The 22,794-nt window shown below is 31.6% G+C and overlaps 1 protein-coding gene across 13 annotated transcripts in view; it reads right to left on the reverse strand.

Annotated features, from left to right (window-relative positions):
* LOC143048063 (anoctamin-4-like) overlaps positions 1-22,794 on the reverse strand; it is a 65,674-nt gene that overhangs the window by 11,588 nt on the left and 31,292 nt on the right. For all 13 annotated transcript variants that reach the window (XM_076221497.1, XM_076221496.1, XM_076221494.1 and 10 more), the window contains 10 exons: positions 21,318-21,460; positions 13,527-13,642; positions 8,961-9,016; positions 7,303-7,359; positions 6,461-6,525; positions 4,818-4,952; positions 4,165-4,331; positions 3,681-3,763; positions 2,230-2,292; positions 1,551-1,625 (listed from right to left, as the gene is read on the reverse strand). In XM_076221497.1, the coding sequence (XP_076077612.1) occupies positions 1,551-1,625; positions 2,230-2,292; positions 3,681-3,763; positions 4,165-4,331; positions 4,818-4,952; positions 6,461-6,525; positions 7,303-7,359; positions 8,961-9,016; positions 13,527-13,642; positions 21,318-21,460 (960 nt within the window). The remainder of the gene's footprint in view (positions 1-1,550; positions 1,626-2,229; positions 2,293-3,680; positions 3,764-4,164; positions 4,332-4,817; positions 4,953-6,460; positions 6,526-7,302; positions 7,360-8,960; positions 9,017-13,526; positions 13,643-21,317; positions 21,461-22,794) is intronic.

The following is a 22,794-nucleotide window of genomic DNA, read 5'->3' on the forward strand; positions in this document are numbered from 1 at the left end:
AACCTGAAGTGGGACAGATGGACGGACAAACAGATGGACGAAAACAGACGGACGCACAGACCAGAAAACATAATGCCCATAAATTGGGCATAAAAATATAATACTATCTTATATAATGCTTAAACAACACAAAGTTGCACTTGGTAATTTTTCTTTGCCCAACATCATTACAAGCATCAGTTGCATTTCAAACAAGTATATGTTGCATAAAACATGAATATTTTCAAGAAATTATGCACCAAAAAAACATTTTGAATTATACTTTTTCTTCTTGCTCTCTTGAATGTGTATGGATAAATCTGTATTCATGGCTTCATCATAAATACTTAAATAAACTGATAATAACTGCCTCCAAATACATAAAATAAGCAACATTTTACATACTTTAGTGTTGTTCTCCAACTAAGACTCCTATTACAGTTTATTCAAAATTCTGACCAAAGTTCAATTTGTTTATGGACCCAAACTGTTCAACTGATCAGAAATTTTAACAAACCATTGAGTCACAAGAGTGCACACACTGAAATGTCTCGCCTTCTTTACTAATCATTGATATTATGTTGATACTCCTAAATATAAAGCTTTATTACAACTGTCACATAAACTTAACATTAACCAAGAAAACTAAACATTCATCAATGAACCATGAAAATGAGGTCAAGGTCAGATGAACCATATACCAGGCAGACATTAACAGCTAACAATGCTTCCATACAACAAATATAGTTGGCCTATTGCTTATAGTTAAGAAAATAGACCAAAACACAAAAACTCAACACTTAGCAATGAACCGTGAAAACCAGGTCAAGGTCAAATAAAACCTGCACGACTGACATATAGATCATAAAATATTTCCATACACCAAATATAGTTGACCTATGACATATAGTATTAGATAAAAAGACCAAAACTCAAAAACTTAACTTTGACCACTGAACCATGAAAATGAGGTCAAGGTCAGATGACACCTGCCAGTTGGACATGTACACCTTACAGTCCTTTCATACACCGAATATACTAGACCTATTGCTTATAGTATCTGAGATATGGACTTGACCACCAAAACTTAACCTTGTTCACTGATCCATGAAATGAGGTCGAGGTCAAGTGAAAACTGTCTGACGGGCATGAGGACCTTGCAAGGTACGCACATACTAAATATAGTTATCCTATTACTTATAGTAAGAGAGAATTTAATATTACAAAAAATCTGAACTTTTTCTTCAAGTGGTCACTGAACCATGAAAATGAGGTCAAGGACAATGGACATGTGACTGACGGAAACTTCGTAACATGAGGCATCTATATACAAAATATGAAGCACCCAGGTCTTCCACCTTCTAAAATATATAGCTTTTAAGAAGTGAGCTAACACCGCCGCTGCTGTAGCCGCCCCGGATCACTATCCCTATGTTGAGCTTTCTGCAACAAAAGTTGCAGGCTCGACAAAAATGTGAAAGTGCAAGGTAATAAAATAAAGCATATTTACAATCCTATTAGACAATAAAAAAGATTAAATACATTTATAGTTAGTTTGCTAAATTACTTACAAAGAACACTATAATACCAAGAGTGGTCCCATATCTGATACATTTACTGTACGAAGGAACAAAAGGCTCTTCTCTCTGAAAAAAATAAATCATCCTTTAAAAAAACTGACTTTGGCAAAAAGCTTTAGCACTTATCTTACACTAATAAAAATATAGATCATGGAATTTGTTTTGAATATTTTGGTATCCTAAATATTTACTGTTATAAACAAAAGCAAAGAGTTGCACCCATTGTTGTACTAAACATACACCTACATCCACAAACAGGCAGTAGGTTTTTGACAGATCTCACATGTTTAACATTATCATAGTAAAGCTAAGGTGACAACCAAATAAATATGATGTCATTCTGTTCAGTAGTTATAAGAAAAGTGTAAAGAAAATATTTGCTGGACAAATGGATAGACGAAACAGTTGAACAAAGGGACTGCAATATAGAGGGGGTTAATAAAAATAAAATAGTAAATAATTTATTCGATATCTGATATTACCTAAAAATGCAACTTCAAATTCTTTTTTTTTTTGTGAAGATAAAAATAATTTGCAATAATAAGCATGCTACCTGTAAAACATCTTCAACAAACATTTGATATAATCTTACAATTTATAATTGTACAAGCTTACTGGATAAAGTTGACCTGAACATCTACACATTAGAACATTAGACAGATTTTAATACCTTTGTGACGGGATGAGTTCTTCTGTTGCTTATAGCAGCTTCAAACTCTGGTCGTAGTGTTTCCTGTAATTAAATATATAACAAATAAAATTCAGCACTAGAGAGTATTTATTCAAACTATGACATATTCTTAAAATAATTCTGGTAGGGTTATGCATTCTTAATGTCAAAGAACTTATTTCCAATATATTATCAGATGTCTCATAAACATACCATGTTGTACATATCTAGCCTTCTAAAATCTGAAGATGTTTACTATAATATAATACAATATTCCTACAATAGGAGCCTACAACATTAGCTAAAAAGAAAGGAAATTTGTGCAGCAATATTTTTGTTTGTGATAGTAAATTTTGAATATTCAATGCAAAGATGAGAACAAATGAACAAGTTATAACTTGTATACCAGGTTCTAACATCAATGACTGTCACAGAATTTTACTGTTCTTCAAAAATCTATTTTTTAATCAGATATGTGCATTTAATCCTTTTCAATAAACAAACAGATAAAATGCTTTGCTGAGCACAGCCTGATATGACAGCAGAGGTTGAACCCTGAACAGTTGGGGCAAATTTGGACACAATATTCAAGATTGATACCGTCTGAATTTGGAATGTGATCAACTGTTTGACATAATACAGATTTTTGACACAAAACAAATGTCAAAATCTTACAAATCTATTGCGAAAAATACTGTGCTGAAACTTTTCAAAAATTTGAAATTTGAAGAAAAAAAATTTGAAAAAAAAATTGAACCCTTAAAAAATTTGGACAAACTTCCCCATCACTCCAACCTTTTTGAATCCCCCTTTGGAGCAATTACCCCCACACTAAATCCCAGCCTTCCTTTTGTGATATGCAACCTTGTGATACACTGTCAGAGAGATCCATACACTTACACACAAGTTATTGTCCTGAAACTAAAAAAATGCTTGTTTTGGCCCCTTTATTCTAAAATGTTGGCACCATAACCCCTAAAAGGAATCCAAACCTTTTACTTGTGGTAGTAAACAGTGTGGTAAAATTTCAGAGCAATCGAAATACTTATACACAAGTTATTATCCTGAAAGTAGAGAAATGCTTGTTTTGGGGCCCTTTTGGGCCCCTAATTCCAAAACGGTTGGGACCATCATCCCTGTAATCAATCCCAACCTTCCTTTTGTGGTATTGAACCTTCTTATTAAATTTCAAAGAGATCCATTCACGTTAACTATAGTTATTGTCTGGAAACCAAATGTGTCTTTGGATGCCATGCAGACAATGATGCGGACGACATCATACTATTATACAATCCCAAATTTTTTTTTGCAGTCGTATAAAAAAGTAAACAGGAATATGACTTTGTTACCGGTATAGTCAATTCTACAAAAGCTCATAACAATTGACACCACACATATCACTCCAAATGTGATTTTACTGTAAGAATATGCCATTTTATCAGATCACTAACCTCTTCTGACTCAAAGTCTGCACAATCCCAGTCATACTCTAACTCATGCTGCTTCCTCTTCCAGAACTCTTGGAAGAATGATGCTGTAATCATATACAATGATAATACATCATACACACAAAATGTACATGAAAAATTATAAACAACAAAGGTTTAACTAAGATGTTCTATTAAATACTGACTGTTCTATGTGAATATTTAGAGGGACACACATTTATAATCTTCATCTTACAGTAGGAATTGATTTTGTAAATGAAAATATCAACAAACACACCAATGACCAAAATATAAATAGTTTCTTTAAATTTGAAGTCAGTTATAAATTTTTGTTGGATATGCAAGATACATTCAAATTTTATATGATGCAGTGAAAAATTCCTCCTAAACAGGTATATAATTATGATCTTTTCTGTATGAAGTCATTAGAACATATAAACAAAGCCAATAAACCTTTTAAACAAAATGTATTTAGCTACAGACTTACCCCACAAAGCCATAACTACAGCAAATATCATAGTGCCATAATTATCAAACAAGTATGTAGCTCTGGAGTATCTACAACTACTCTCAAGCTTCCAGTATGTACACCGACCATCACACAGTGGACACATTGTAAAGTTTCCTGCACCATTGGGATCACAGATGTCATTACTAAACAGAAAAAATGCATTTATATTTCAATTAATTGGCATTATTTTAAGATGTTAGCATACAAAAGGAAAATGAACTGTGATAATTGCATAAAGAACACAGTATTTTTTTGTGCAACCAGTTAAATTCAAATGATCATATGCTATCCTTCCAAGAAATTTGATCATAGATGGTGAAGTCTTTTCTATACATGTATCTATAAATCAATAAAAGCAATATTTCTATTTTCTCCCATTGTTTAAATCTTTAAATTGACACTTAGGCAGGTGCTTTCAAACAATCTAAACCCCTTGTGTGTTTAATTGTCACAAGCAATAAACAGATATTTTTTTTGTGCTGTGATTAGAAGGCATTCCTTATAACATCACTTTACTCAGAGCCTTCCCAATACAGAGTTGCTTACATCTATATAATATTTCTTTGTGTGATTTTTGTTGTTGTTGCTTTAAATTGACAAAAAGCTTATATTTTTCTATTTGATTATACCTTGGTTTGTCATCCATAAATGTAGCAAGGCCAAAAATAAACACAGCTAATCCTAAAGCTGCTGCCGGAAACAAGGCTGATGTGTAATATCCCAACCAGGCAAAATATATAGCTATCTTCTCTCCAAAATAGGTCCTGAAATATATATACAGATACTTATTACACAAAAAAAAAGAGGAATATGTCCATGGGACACAGATGATGCCTCCACTTGCATATATTTAGATTCGATCACTGTGAGTGTGATATGAAATTTATCTAATTGAGACAGTTAAATTTTAAAATTTAAAACACACCCAGCGTTTTAATTTATTAAAAATTTAACTGTCAAGAGTTGATAAATATCCTATTACACGAGATTTGATGATAATCTAATCTTGACCAATGAATAACTGAGATCAAACCAACTACACGTTGATTAAATAAAATAATCAACATGTCAGGAAAAGGATGAATAGTGTAAGAGTTAGAGAAAACATTATAAAGGGACATAACTCAAGAACTGTAAAAGTGATGATACACAATTTTGTTCTTGATCCAAGTTTTGTGGTAATGCATATATGTTTTATAACATCTAGTTGAGGAAAACTAAAGTTAGAGAAAGGAAACAAAAAATTCTGTAATTTTCCATTTGTAAAGGGGCATAACTCTAGAACAGTTTAAGTGACGCCACCAAAATTCACTTGATCAGTGTTTTGTGTTTTTAAGCATATTGAGTAAAAGTTTCCTAACATTTGGTTTAGGCAAACTAAAGTTAAAGAACTGACACCAATTTTGTTTTTCCGTATATATGGGAAAGGGTAAAACTAAATGCCGCCTACCCTACAACAAGGGCATAACAGTTATGTGTTCAACATGTCTTGCATAACTATGCTGTTCTCAGTGTAAATGTGAAATGATAATTGCCAAGAAACTAAGTTGATTTTTCAGTAAGATAAAAAACAAAATCATTTTTTTTCATTACCAGGAAACCTCTGTACAAGGTTAGTAAGATTCATTGAAAGGTTGAAAAAAAATTCCTGCTTTAAAATCTTTAAATAATAGGCTGCTCTAGGGCCATTTATTAAAAAACAATGTTATGGTACAAGGACACAGTTATCGTCCTTTGGTTTTCGTTGTCTACGAATATAGTCCCTAATGTAAACAGTGTATAACTTGGATTTTTAATTTGATACACTTTATTTAATGCATGAAATATTAAGTAGGGGGATGAAATTACATGTTAAAATAATTTGGGTGCTGAATCTTTATGTTAAGTAGTGATTTGATCCAGTTCAAAAAGGTCAAATTTTATTATGTCTGAAGCTGTCAAACCGAATTTTAGACCCCCTTAACACAGAATTGTCTATATTAAGAGCTGGTAGAAGTTTCTATAATTTTGATATTATTTGTCCCACTAGTAGTTCACTACACTGTAAAAATCTTTCTGAGATAGAGCAGGTGCGATTTTCTAATTTGAATTTATTGTTTAAAAGAAATGCACTACGAAATAACTGTGTTCTCGGGCCTTATAAGGTATTCATTACAGAATACTTATTTACTATCAGGTTTTATGTACATATTCTTGGCTGCGATTTTAATCCTTTTAACATCTTACCCCTATCAAACTAATCAATATAATCCTTTTACTTCATAATAATTACCTGACATGATCTAGAGGCTGATATTTGTACCATACTCCTGGCTTGGCCCATGTTTCATACAGCAGCTGCAATGATAATTTATTTTGTACATATATGATAACAGAATCGTATAACCATACATAATATTTGTTTTTCATTCATTTTTATGCCCCACCTACGATAGTAGAGGGGCATTATGTTTTCTGGTCTGTGGGTCCGTTCCTCCGTCTGTTAGTTCGTCCGCCTGTCTGTACCGCTTCAGGTTAAAGTTTTTGATCAAGGTAGTTTTTGATGAAGCTGAAGACCAAACAACATGAAACTTTGTACATATGTTCCTTATGATATGATCTTTCTAATTTTAATGCCAAATTAGAATTTTTACCCAATTTCACGGTCCATGGAAAATGATAGTGCAAGTGGGGCATCCGTGTACTTTGGATACATTCTTGTTGGTACATACATTAGGCTGTTAGTTTTTTCGTTTGAATTGTTTTACATTTGACATTTCAGGCTTTTTATAGCAGACTATTTTGGTATGGGTTTTGCTCATTGTTGAAGGCTGTACAGTGACCTTTAGTGGTTAATTTCTGTGTCATTTGTTCCCTTGTAGAGAGTTGTCTCATTGGCAATCATACCACATTGTTTTTTTTCAAGATACAGGCGTATTCCATAAATGAAACAAGAAATCTTTAAACTTCTTACAACTCAACTAATAATTGCACTTTAGTTTTTTTTTAACTCAGTGAAATTTATAATCATGTGACATAAATATGGCAAAACATTTACATTTATAGCATACAACATGTAGTTCATGAAATTAGAGAAGCTGTAACTAAAGTAAAGAGACTACAAAATATACATACATGTCTATCATTATCTTTACCACTGGCCAGGATAGAATGTTCACTAATGTATCTACCCTGAAAACAAATATATACAATGGTTAGTTGGTACAGGAATCTCCCAAGTGTATTCTCTGGGAGGTATAATTTTGATAGGCCTTAGATACTTTTCAGACAGTTTGGTGAAAATGCAATGTGATAATTATGCCAAGTGTCTAGTGTTGACAAAAGGAGACCTGTGGTCTCCTTTTAGTCAATCCTTCAACTTTTGTTGAAAAAGCAAGACTTAGTGACCCTACATTTCGTCAGTAGCATCCACACATATACACTCTAGTTTTTGATATTTTAAAAACTTTCTTAAACTATCCTGGATTTCTACCAAACTTGGACAGAAGCTTGTTTATGATTAAAAGATAGTATCCAGAAATAAATTTTGTAAAAATACATTGCCTGTTTTTCTGTATTTTACTTATAAATGGACTTTTACAATCTGCAGTTAAAGTTCCTAAAACATTTATTACCTTCATTTAGTAGGGGAGACACTGGGTTCCGCAGAACCCTGACAATTTTTCTTATGATATGAGTGTTGACCTAAGCAGCTTTATCGTGTAATACATTATAACATATGTCAAGAATACTTTTATAGAAGGTCCTACAATATTTTATTTTCAACAGCATAGTTACAATAAATGGGTAGAATTGATGGATGGAGAGGCTAGAAGTCTGTCAAAGACAATTATTGTAATTTTAAAAGGATATTTGAAAAAGGGATGGTTAACACATGACAGTATTTTCACACCTTTTTTCTTCAGGTACATTTTAATTCAAATAATTAACTCTTAAAGTCTCATAACTACATCTTATTTTCCCATTTGCTATCAGTACAAGACAGATTATATTATAATGGAAAGAAGAGGATCTAAGACATACAATTTAATCAAATTTCTACCCATATGGACTTCTAAATAAATTAATCACTTCTTTAGGGAGAAATATTAACACTGATGAACAAGTCTCAAGATTTCTGAAGTTTGTATGTATGTAGGAAATCTGGAGACTGAACACCTGCCTTGATCCAGTACAAATGTATACTGTAAATTCAGAAATTATTGCGTGCATTTATTATTGCGATTTTGTCATTTTAGACTAAAATGAGATTTTAATTTTTGCGATACTGAAAAAAATCCAGTTTAATTCATATAAAAAATTTCAAAATGCGAGTTTAAATTATTGGGATTATAACCCTGTCGCATTTTTTGCAATAATAAAAACACCGCAATAGTTTCTGAATTTACAGTACTAATATCAAAATAATTTGATTTTTGAATATTTGTGTCCCCTTTCTCTTACTTGTACAGACATTTCATCTCACTTCAAATTATTTGACAAACAATACTATAACCAGATGTGATTGAGTATAGAAACAATATTATCAGAAATCATTCAAAATATATCTGTACAAGGAGATATCTTTATATCATTAACTAATTCCAGAAACACCATTTGCTATTTCTTTAAATTATACGAGTTTGGTAATTTTGACAAAATAGAATCAAATTAAAGAGCTGTAATAAGTGACAACAGTCATTTCATAAAGAAGCTGGTTTTATTGGGTTAGTCCCAATTTGTGTCTACATTTTTTTACCAACTTATATAATGTATTGATATGATCTACTTACATCATGGAGAGGAAAGGCTGCTGTGTACGATCCATTATTCACCATATTTGACACTCCTAAAAGTATAATAATAAATGTTACAAAAGCTGTATTTTTCTTAGATCCTGCTAATAAAAGATATGATAAGGAGTGATATTCAAACTTCTGAAAAAAAAGTTCTGCACAGCCAGATCATATATATTAGAACCAGCTAATTGAAATATATTCTATTATAGTTCCTGCCTGTTGTCTTTTCTTTAGAAATTGAAATATGAAATCTGCTTTCATTACCAGACACAATATCAGCTTATTTAATATGACTGGTGCTTAACAATCATAAACACTAATAAGAAACAATCGTCAATATTTTTTTCAGAGTCATTTCTCAGATCTTTTATAAATTAAATGCAATTGTGTATCAAGGCACTCTTTATTCATGTCAAAAATGTCTTTTTCTAAGACCAATTTGTTGTATGAAAACAACTCCCAACTTTGATTATTCACTTAAAGTGTCTTCTGAGCTCTGCCTAAAGTTTATTACAATTTGTAATGCCAATATAAGCAACCATTTTTAACACTAGGAAACATCTTTTTTGGTGTTCAAAAAGGGACTTCAAATGGTATATAAATTGCTTCTTCTCTCAGATGCCAAGTCATATACATTTGTACATGTAGTAGTAAGGAGTAAGAGAAAAAACTGATCAAATTGGAAATGGGATAATGGGACCACAATAGGGTCTTGTAGCTGTTACCTTGTAAGTCAGCTTCTTAAATTTACACTGTTTATGGGACTAGTACACATAAGCAGATATCTTCATACCACATTAATATATAGGCTTATATGTAAGTAACACTTGCTGATGGATGTAATAGATTAATTAATAGACTGGTAACAATGGTTATACAATGTAGTATAACAACCTCACTCAAGTAATTTTTATTCACTTTTTGATAAACCATTCCATTAAATAACCCAACAATATAAACAGAAAATTAAAAAAAATAGTTTCCATTGTCCTCACTCAATTTCAAAATCAAAATATATGATATGAATCCTCCTATTCAATGAGTACGCAGCGTTATAAACTAAAACAAATTTCATAGCTTCCAAATGTTATTACAAACTATATCAGCTCCCTGATGTAGCTTTCCATCAATGAATTTTAAAACTGCATTTTGCAGTAAAACATGTACATGATGTATTTTAATCCCTTTTTGGCACTAGTTTTCAACAACTTGAATCTGTGTGTACATATCATGAGTTTAAATAAAACAGTACCCAGTAGTTGTCTGCATATATTATCTTCTTTACCTTTACTGCATGTGATTAATAAATTTAACTATGATGAAAATAAATTTATAAAATATTAATTGTCAGCTTTTGGTATTTATTTGTGCTGCTTTAACAGACAACAGTTGATGTATTTGTCAATTTTATGTTATCTTATACATCTTAAATTTTGACTACATAGTTCAGATTTTAATTTCAACAATTTAAAAAAAAAAAAAAATCACTAGGCTCTTTAATTATCTTGAGATACAGTTGACTATTTGCTTATTTGTAGTACATTTATGTATGCTTAAATATTTTTTTTATTATACAACCCCCATGACCCAAATCAAATTTATTGGAAATTTGATGGATTTAGAACTTAATAAAAAAAAAAAAAACGCTTTTTGGGTTCATTTACTTTTATTTATTGGAAAGCTTTATCTCATACACATGTGGAAGAATTAAGGCATTACTGGGGTTAAGTCATAAAGTAAAGAAGTTCCATCGATTATTATATCAGTTAAAAATTATTTTTAACTAGATATCATTGAGATGGGAGCCATCTCTGTGGGCCCTGCTGTGAATAATGTGCATTAAAAAATTGTATCTTTACCATAGGACATGGGTTTGTCAACTGAAATCAAAGTTTTTGACCTTGACCTTTGACCTAGGAAGTTGTAAATAAATTATGACACACCCTTTGGTGTTGGTTTATAAACATGTCAAGTATAAACTTTGAAATGATAACGGTTCTCAAGATATAGAGCGGACACGATCTTTACCATAGGACATGGGGTTGTCAACTGAAACCAAAGTTTTTGACCTTGACCTTTGACCTAGGAAGTTGCACATAAATTATGACATACCCTTTTGTGTTGGTTTATATACATGTCAAGTATAAACTTTGAAATGATAACGGTTCTCAAGATATTGAGCGGACACAATCTTTACCATAGGCCATGGGGTTGTCAACTGAAACCAAAGTTTTTGACCTTGAACTTTGCCCTAGGCAGCTGTTCATAAATTATGACACACCCTCTGGTGTTGGTTCATATACATGTCAAGTATAAACTTTGAAATCATAACGGTTCTCAAGATATAGAGCGGACACGATCTTCACCACAGGACACAGGGTTGTCAACTGAAACCAAAGTTTTTTTACCTTGACCTTTGACCTAGGAAGATGTACATACATCATGACACGCCCTCTGGTGGTGGTTAATAAACATGTAAAGTATAAAGTATGAAATCATAATGGTTCTCTAGATATGGAGCGGACACAAAGTGTTACGGACGGACGGACGGACAGACTGATCACTATAGGGGACCCGCCTTTGGCGGGGCCCTAATTAGTTCAGTAATCGCACATCAACGCTGGGGGTATTATACAACTCGTTACGGACGCTCAACCTATGATATTTATCTACATTTTATCAAAATTTGACCACACAACTCGCTACGGTTCCCGAGTTTTCAATGACTAAAACTACGAGGTCGTTTTTGCTGAAGCATATGTCAAATTAATCCCGGTCAGGCAAACGGCTCATGCAAATTAATTTCCGCTAGGGAATCCCGCGAAAAAAATAAATTCAGTAGTGAAAGTGTTAAATACATATAATTTTTCTGAGAGTTCTTTTGTATCAGAGAGAAAATGATACACAAAGTTTGAAAGTATGCAATACATACAGATTAGAAATGCACAATGCATTGAAATAAACAAATGGGGAAATAGTGAAGATATCGTCTATTCTGTATTAAATTACAAAATAGAGAAGGAGAAATTTGAAGTAATATGGTACATATATAAGCTACAAGTACTCTGAGTGCATTGAGTGTTGTATATTTAGGATCATTACTACACATTTATTATAATGGCATTACCCCATCATTTATATAATGTGAAAAGATGCATCATACAAAATTTTCTATACAATTAAAAATGACATATAGGTCAAATAGAATAAAACGAATACATCATCTCTTTTAATGATTTTTTTTTCATTTGTTAACTTGTGTCACAAAACCAGTTTTTTATTCAAATAAAATGTTGGCACAGAGATATCCCATGTTTTGCAATTTTAATTGTATAATGCAAATGTTGAACATGAATATTATGCAAGAAAGGAGCTGGAAATAAGATGTGTCAAAGCTAATACATTTGCATACCAAATATTGCGTCAAGTAATTAGACCTGTGGGGATGGGGCCAAGTAATTGCCATGAAAAGGAACTAATGATTATACAACTGCATACCAAATACCATTCCATACTGCTACTCATTAGAGTGGTAGAGACCCCCCACTTTAATTTATTTGGCCAAAAAGTAGTCCTTTATAATTACATGCTGAGAATGGAAAAACAAAAGAAAATTAATATTTTAACTGTATTTACCTAAACAATCTATGCCTAAATATTTTTCACAATAAAGTTACAATTGTCGATAAACAAGTATAAATTCAAAGTAACCTAAATTTATCATTTTATAATATACAATGTGCCCTTCAAATTCTTCTTCTACCTATAATTGCATGATTAGAAAATAATATACAAAACAATAAATTATTTCAACTAGATGTCAAAGCGAAACAAATTGCCTCGTCTCAAAAAGCTGAAAAATCTGCAATTTCAATGACACATGTGGACACAAACATGACGGTAGTCTCACATATAAAAAACTGAGCTCAAAATCAAAGTTGTAAACCCTTAATTTTGTCAAAAGTTAGCGGAACTTAAACTTGATCTGTAACTCATCATGGTTAGCTCACATACCAAAACTCAGCCCAATATCTGAAAGCATTTAGAAAAAAACTCTTTATATGTGTGATTTTCAACAATTTATCAAAGTCCATAGCCCGTAATTTCTGCAAAAATTAGCCGAGCAGAACAAAACTTAAACTTGATCTGTAACTCATCTTGGTTAACTCACATGCCAAAAATCATCCCAATATCTGAAAGCGTTAAGAAAAAAACTTTGTATAACTGTACATGTGCTTTTCAACAATTTATCAAAGTCCAAAGCCCGTAATTTCGGTAAAAATTGGGGGGGGGCGCATAAAAACACAAACAAGATCATTAAGATGACCCCCTTAATTTCAACTAAAAATTTAAAATATACTTATTATTTTAAGGGCCCTTTATAGCTTGCTATTTGGTGTGAGCCATGCTTGGACCTATAATGGTTTACTTTTACAAATTGTGACTTGGATGGAGAGTTGTCTCATTGGCACTCAACGACTTATGCCACATCTTTTTTATTATTAGAAGATAAACTTTGGATAAATTTTTCATTGATCTTGAAACTATAAGAAAACCTACCAATTCTCTTTTTGCCTTTCTTGTCATGTTCAAACCATGTTCTGGCTAAAATCTCATAAACAATTCTACTTCTCTGGGCATTGGTAAAGAATGTATCCTTGTCCTTTATTATAAATCTGCAAAAGTTAAGAAATCTTATATATTATAATTCTGAGTATTCAGCAAAAGAAGTCACATGAATAATTTCAATCCTCAGCAAAGATGCTTCTATTGTTTTGATCATATGGAATAATAAATTCTATCAATATAAGCTTTAAGATATGTATAGCAATTTGAACTCTCTTACTGTTAAACAGTATGAAAAAATTAAATCATAAAAAATTTGAAGCTACAAATAGATAAATATATATATATATAGATAATAAGAAGATGCGGTATGAGTGCCCATGAAACAACTCTCCATTTTATACATTTAAATGAATTTGACGAATGATTGAATGACCATGAAAAATGATTTTCAGGATTTTTACAAAAGCAATTTATTGATTTCTAAGTATTTAAATCTCTTGGTCAGATACATGAAGGATCAGACAATGAATTGAAAATATAAGAATAACATGAATGATAATGAATCAACAACGGTATTATAAGCATGCATTTATAACAAAACAAAAAGAAATTGTAAAATTATTATGGCCATTTTAATTTGATGCTGACTTTATCAGAAATTAAAAAATATCAATCAAGCCTGCTAAGGTAGATTCATATCCAAGCTGATGAAGTAGGTATGAAAATATGAAACACCATTATTCTTTTTATCAGCAATTTGTCTTTAAAATATATTTCTTGTGTGACCGTTGGTACAGAACATGAAATTAAATAAAGTTGTTAACAATAAAACATGCAAAATGTAGTGATAGCTGTTCCTATAGATGAAAGATGCATTGTTAAACGATGCCATTGCATAATATTTTCAAGTATCATGTCCTGTCCCTATTCTAAATAAAAATCAAAGGGAAAATGTACAAATTGCTGATAACCTGCAATACCAGTTCTAGCATTTTAACTGACGTTCAGCTAACACATCTTTTTCTATTGAATCACAACATTAGCAATAAATTCAAGATTTCAAACATTCTGACAGCCTACTATTCAAATCTACTCATTCACATCACAAAAACATGTAGCATTTAGCTGACATCAATAAATGTGCATAATTCTAATATCTGGTGAACTGAATATTTTTAAAAATAACTTGACATTCATGCAACTCTGTTATAACAATCAACTGTAAATCAGACTCCCTGTATAATTTTTTTTTAACTAGTTTTTGTTTTTGATATATCTTTGAATGACTCTTGAGTTTAATTCGATGTTCACCACTTTCCTTTAAAACAAAGGATTATATAACTTCTTCCACAAAAGTTCTTAGAAGTAAAATAATTTCAAGTTGTGGAAATTTCATTATAACTTACAACCATTTAAAACATAGGATTTTTTACATTAAAGAGAGCTTCAGGTTAATGGTAGTACTACCTATCTTTTGTGAGAGGTAAAGAACAGTAAGTTTTATACACATGTAGTTATCAATAATTTATTCCTATATGAGATAATAATTTTGTAAGAGTCCAAATGACTGTGTGTATATACATATATAAGCCAAATTTGGTATGCAAATCACAACGAAAAGGACTAAATGAATTGCTAACCTGAAAAATCCCAACACATACATATTATTTACTGGAAGGAATGCTTATCAATATAGTTTTAGAGTAAACTCAGGAATCAGGCAATGACTAATTAAAAAGATCAGTAAACATCTACAGAGATATAAGAAGATGTGGTATGAGTGCCTTTCTTGCTAATGAATTTACAGCTGATTGCATTGAGTGTGTAGGTAAAGGTAATATCTTTAGTTAGCTTGCTTGCTAGCTGAACCGGGAAGTCATTGTAAGGTTAGGTAAACTACCCTCCTTTAAGAGTATACAAGTCAGACAGATAACCAATCTATCTGTCTGAAGGACTAGGCTACTTCAAAAGGAGGGTAGTATACCATACCTATTAAATACCTAGCAAGCCAGCTTACCAAACATATTACCTTTACTTACACACTCAATGCAATCAGCTGTAATACATGTCGGGTAGTGTGGGTTGTTCACATTGTATCAAACAAGTATTTTGTAAATAATTTGACCCTAAAAAATCTTAAAAGAGATTGGTCTTCCCAGGAAGATTTCCAGATCTGAACAAAATTAATATATGCCTTATAAGGCTTATTGATAACTTTTGTGTCTGCAGAAAGCTCTTATTGAATACAGAGTAACAAGAGTGCACATGCTGAAATGTCTCGCCTTCTATACTAATCATTGATTTTATGTTGGGCCAGGGTTTTTTAATTTGTTGGTTTACGGATTTTACCCATGAAAAAGTCGGGTCGGTCGGTCGGGAAAAAAAAGACAAAAAAATATGCAAAATAAATATATATTTTACCTTTCTAACAATATGTTTGTTATGCTATTTTGTCATCATTTCTTAGATTTTAGTTCGATGAAATCAGCTGTCATAAACATCGCATGACATTCTAATAATTTCCTGTAAACAAAAAGGGGAGGGGGATTGCACGGTCAAAGACGAAATTAAATCGTCATTTCGCAAACATGGAAAACAGATTTGGGTAGCTCTTAATCAATTCCAGAAAACTTGGTGGGCTTGGTGAATTATGATCGTCAAGCACGAAACTGATAAGGAAAAAAAAATATAAAAACGTCGTGCGAAAATAAGTTTCAACACACGTGTCAACAAGCGTAATAGACTCGTCCACTGGAAAAACGAGAATATCGGGTTAATCTGTTGTCATGCATGCCCGTTCTTTAGCTAAATGGACGAAATTTTTTTTATTATCTATGAAGCAAGAAAATTCCAAATGATTTGTTAATATTTAGTACTTTAACTTGACGTCTTCTACCTGTCCACATTTGGACAAGTCTATTTCTATCAGATGATGCATCTTACGGACTGATGACAAATACGGGAAACGAATTTATTGTGTAATTGGTTTTAAACACAGGTTTCATTTCGCAAAATTATTTGCGCAAACGACATTTCAAGGTCAGTTATAATTGTTTGGCTATTTTTAGAAACGTAAACTGGAAGCTTTATTTTTTCACTACAGAAAGTGTTATCAATTTTGATATTTTAATGCATTTCATTTCATAAATAAAAAAATATTTTAATTATTTTTCAGAGATAATGCATTTATTAGGGTCGGCGGGAATAAAAAAGCATAAAAAGTGAATTTTATTTTTATTCTGGAAATCGGCAAAATCGGGTCGGCGGATCCGTAAACCAACAAATTAAAAAAATCTGGCCTTGATAGTGCTAAGTATAAAGTTAAGCTTTATAACAACTGTCACATAAACTTAACATTAACCAAGATAACTAAACAAAGACCAATGAACCTTGAAAATGAGGTCAAGGTCAGATGAACCATGCCAGGCAGACATGTACAGCTAACAATGCTTCTATACAACATATATAGTTGACCTATTACTTATAGTTTAAGAAAAATAGACCAAAACACAAAAACTTAACACTGTGCAATGAACCGTGAAAATGAGGTCACAGTCAAATAAAACCTGCGTGACTGACATAAAGATCATAAAATATTTCCATACACCAAATATAGTTGACCTATAGCATAGAGTATTAGATAAAAAGACCAAAACTCAAAAATTAACATTGACCACTGAACCATGAAAATGAGGTCAAGGTCACATGACATCTGCCCGCTAGACATGTACACCTTACAATCATTCCATACAACAAATATAGTAGACCTATTGCATATAGTATGAGAAAAACAGACCAAAACACAAAAATTTAACTATAACCACTGAACCATGAAAATGAGGTCAAGGTCAGATGACACCTGCCAGTTGGACATGTACACCTTACAGTCCTTCCATACACCGAATATACTAGCCCTATTGCTTATAGTATCTGAGATATGGACTTGACCACCAAAACTTAACCTTGTTCAAATCAAATCAAATCAAATCAAATCAAGTTTATTGTACAAAAACAGGCCTCCAGCCCACGGTACATTTATAAATTCACATTTTAATATCAACTACAGTTCAATAATAACATATATTAAACAATACAACACACACATATTACCAACATATATATATATATATATATATATATATATCTGTTAATTTTCAAAAAGTTTTATAAACTTGAATTTGTAATAAATTTATTTATTTATTTATTAAGTATATTCATTTGATCAAGTCATAGTGACAAGACTTCTTCTCTACAGCATTTAGCTTTTTTCAAAAATACAGCCAGATTTTTCAAAGTAATTAAATTTTCTGTTCTAAAAAGACTAGTTAAAGTGTCTCTGTTACAATTACTTTGACACCATAATGGTAAAAAATTTCTCCTTATATCAGCCAAAATTGGACAAACTAGTACAAAATGGAATTCATCTTCTATTTCATTTGTATTACAAATTTTACACAACCTATTTTCCCTTGGTTGGTTTTCATGTCTACCTTGTTCAATAGCTAGCTTATGGTTTGAACATAAAATTGAAAAAATTTCATATCTAAGATTATATGACAGTTTCTGTATATTTTCATTTATACAAATATAATCCTTAACTTTTGAATAAAAAGCACACTTTGATGAGTTGCCAATATAATCTGACCAAGATTGTAAGTTTATATCTGTAAGTCTCTGTTTAAATAAATGTAAAAACAATTTTGCATCTCCAACACTTTGACTTTCCCATACAACACCAAATCCATTTGAAAATAATAGTCTTTGCACTTTAGAACACCAATTTAAACGTCCATGTTCATTCATTTTAAACATCATACGATAGCATAGTTTTGGAAGTCTGTTATCATCCATGCATAACCTTGTTCACTGATCCATGAAATGAGGTCGAGGTCAAGTGAAAACTGTCTGACAGACATGAGGACCTTGCAAGGTATGCACATATGAAATATAGTTATCCTATTACATTTACTTATAATATGAGAGAATTCAACATTACAAACAATTTGAACTTTTTTTTCAAGTGGTCACTGAACCATGAAAATGAGGTCAAGGACATTGGACATGTGACTGACAGAAACTTCGTAACATGAGGCATCTATATACAAAGTATGAAGCATCCAGGTCTTCCACCTTCTAAAATATAAAGCTTTTAAGAAGTTAGCTAACACCGCCGCCGCCGCCGGATCACTATCCCTATGTCGAGCTTTCTACAACAAAAGTTGCAGGCTCGACAAAAACTAAGTATTCAATAGAGCATGACAAATGGACAAGCCTGTAAAATTTCCAGATAAAAAGAAATTCAGATACTAAGATAGAAAAGAATACCAAATACTGTGGATTCATTTATTTTCGTGGGTATCAATTTTCGTGGATAGAGAAAAAAAGACGTTTCGTGGTATACGTAAATTCGTGGATTGCTGATTACAACAACAAAAAATTAGATACGTAATTGGTGGATTTCTTTTTGATTTAGGAGATCATATAACCTCCTTGTTTTGATCAATAATAAAACAAAACAAAAAAGAAGGAATTCATTGAAAAAGCTCGCTTGGTCATTCTAGGTTAAAGTGTTCATTGATAACTTCGATTACAATAATGGACAGAGACAACTAATTATTTGTTTGTTTTACAATTTATAAATTCTTGTCTCAGTCTGAATTCTATAAGGCATTCAAAACTTTATGATTGAAAGCTCATTTCCCTAATCACGATATAATAAACAGTGATATAAGTATAAGGTGTGAAAATAAATGTTCCTGTCATAAACAATATTACCTACGGGCAATATCCCCGTACTTAATCCTATTGATTTTTACTCACTGGTAAACCAAACTATGACACGGTAACTAACAACTTGCAGTTATTTTCCATGAACAGTTTTAATCAATTTTAAAAAGTAAATTATCACTGATATTAGATATATTTATTATAGATTTAATCAAAATACTTGTATCTTCTTTCAATAAAAAAACACGTGTTATGTTACAATGTTTATCGCTAGTCAACACTATACTAGAACTGCATAACATAACCGTAAATAAACATCCGACTCCATACACATTTCTCTGGATTATTCTTCGTTGAATTCTTAAATTCGTGGTTCGCTGTTACCCACGAAACCCACGAAAATTGGTATACCACGAATAAAAATGAATTCACAGTATGTTAAAAATATACCAAAGTATTACTTCTGCCATGAAAACAATGTTATGAGCAATGTACAGGATACTGAAAACTAACCATAAAAAAGAACCAATAAAAACTATAGGCTTTAAAGAGCCACTATCACTCACTTGTATTTATATGCATATTTTCCAACACCGTTTCTGGAACATTGTAGACAAGATTTTCTTATAACAGATGGGTTTTTTTAAATGATCTTGTAGGTCTGAAAACTTTTTCTGTATATCAACTGTTTATACCTATCTAACTTGTTTTACAGCCAACCACTGATGACAAGTGATTACAAAAGTTCACACTGGACACTGGGCCAGGTCAGTTTTAAATTAGTCACAAACTGAGACATGCTGTTATTGGAGTGCAATAAGATAATATTCTGCTTGTAACTTAAATATGAGGATGTTAATTTATATAATGAAATAGTAGTGTACAGGACAAGGTTTTTCATCAGCACTCATTCTCATAATTTATCAGGTATAAACAAGTGCATATATCTAGGTTTATATATCCTATTTTAATTGGGCTGGGTTAGAGGGATCCATTCTTATAAAGTTTACTCTATAGGTGCAATGGTTTTTAATCAAATGATATCATTTGTTTGAATATGTCTAAGTTTTAATTATCCTTTCGTCTTGCAATGCATAACATATACTGTAAATTCTGAAATTATTGCATGCATTTATTACTACAAAATTTGAAGAATGAACAATAATGTGAGATTAATTATTGCAATTTCAAGAAAATCTGCAAACAGGGATTTGTATTAGAAATAACAATGCCAGTTCTGACTATTGCAATACCCTCTCAGTCACAATATTTGCATTAATAAAAACCTCTAAATAATTTCTGAATTTACAGAATACTAATCCATTAAATATTCTATTGAATGCATAGCATGCTACTTTTACATAGAAAAAGCAAAAAAAGCTTACAGCCCTCTGTCCAATCAGGATGAACAATACAGTAAATAATAGGAAAAATACAAACAGTAAAGTGTTAGATGATTGTATGAAAACATCATTACTAAAACAAATATTTATAAACATGAGTGGTGTTCAAGTGTGATCATAGAGCACAGAAAAATCAACATGTGTAAGAGAATTTAAAAGTGTCTACAATAACTAAAATAGTAATATCATAGAAGTATAATTCAGTCGTCTTAAATCTAAAGTTTCAATAGACTATTTTCATATTGCTGACTTTTGACTTTGAATTTTATATTTTTTTGACAGGTTACTTACTCTGTCATGGGACATCCTGGTTCCAAGTCAATTGAGAGCAACGTAAAGAAGTAAAATCAAGCTTTCAATCAGTACATTGGGGGAAAATTACCTGCTTTCTAACTTATTTATTTATACTCTACATAAATTTTTGCCTAAAGGTCCCATAAATGAATTTGAAAGCAAATAGCTTGATCAAATTAATACTAATTGAAAGTCTTAGTTTTTTTATTTCTTGTTTGAGTATGATATGTGTCTAAAGATAAGCTTGGAAAAATTAAATATGAGAAATGTAAATGTAGTGCTAAGAACAAATATGTGACAAGGTTGTGAAAAAAATGTTCATATATTGAAGAAACAAATAAAAGCACAGAGTACTTACTGGTCAACTCGGTCTCTGTTGAAAGGAGCTGTGAAGTAGTTAGGTTCATCCTGTATAATGTCTTTACTCAGCTCAAATGGAGATGGTAAATAGGAGAAACAATGCTCCACAAATCCTGTTAATTCTTCATCCATATCATTCTCCTGGAAAAGAGGAACATTTTCCAAGTCATTCAAATATAAAAAAAGAAGATGTGGTATGAGACAACCCTCCACAGAGACCAAATGACACAGAAATCGACAACTATAGGTCACTGCAAGACCTTCAAAGCATATGTAAATTCATTTCTTTAATGTGTTGTAAAAGAGAGTGGAAAAATATAAATTATTTTCGTTTAAAAATGCATAGCCTTTTGTTATTTTTCTTCATCAATTGAGTTGCCTGTGATATGGGATAGCATTTTTTTCCCATAGTAAACTGAATAATTGTGGGTCAGGTTTTCACACATATTAAAATCTCTTCCTCCCCTATCAATTCAAACTCAAATTTCAAACCCTATGATGGTACCACAAAGCTACAGCACAAATCGTTTCTTTTTGTTGTAGCCCAGAAGATAAATTTCTTTGATAAAACTGTTATAGATCATTTAATAATATGTATGTGAATTCATTTCAATTAGAATAAACTAGATGTGTCAAAGCGACACGAATGGCACCGTCTCAAAAAGTTGAAAATTCTGCAATTTCAATAACACATGTGGACACAAACATGATGGTAGTCTCACATATCAAAAATCAGCTCAAAATTTGGATGTGAATAGTAAAAAGTCTGTATAACTGTGATTTTCAATAATTTTCAAAATTGTAAAGCCTTAATTTTGGCAAAAATTAGTGGAGCGGAACAAAACTTAAACTTGATCTGTAACTCATCATGAGTAGCTCACATACCAAAAATCAGCCTAATATCTGAAAGCATTTAGAAAAAAAGTCTGTATAACTGATTTTCAACAAATTATCAGAGTCCAAAGCCCTTAATTTTTGGCAAAAATAAACGGAGCGGAACGAAACTTAAACTTGATCTGTACTCACCATGGTTAACTCACATACCAAAAATCAGCCCAATATCTGAAGGCGTTTAGAAAAAAACTCAGTATAATGGTTTGTTGCGGAATGACGGAATTACGGAATTTCGAAATTACAGAATTTCGGAATTACAGAATTACGGAATTTCGGAATTACAGAATTACGGACAAGGGTAAAACTTTATGCCACCGACAACTTCGTTGCGGGGTCATAAAAATTCAAAACATGATTTCTGTGTTCTTGGTGTTTTACTTTCAACGACTTTGCCTGTAACAAGGCCGCCATTTCTTTAGCATGAAATTCTCCTGTGAAAACTACCTTTTAGCAGTAAAACTGGTAAGTCTCTCAGTTATGATCTGAGTCAAACACACATTTGCCACATCCTGGGTTTGAACACAGAACCATATGGCCCTAATATCTAGGTAAGTGGTGTGTATCTAAGAGTAGTATGAAAT

Source organism: Mytilus galloprovincialis, chromosome 10, assembly GCF_965363235.1.
Source record: "Mytilus galloprovincialis chromosome 10, xbMytGall1.hap1.1, whole genome shotgun sequence".
In the NCBI taxonomy this organism is placed as follows: domain Eukaryota; kingdom Metazoa; phylum Mollusca; class Bivalvia; order Mytilida; family Mytilidae; genus Mytilus; species Mytilus galloprovincialis.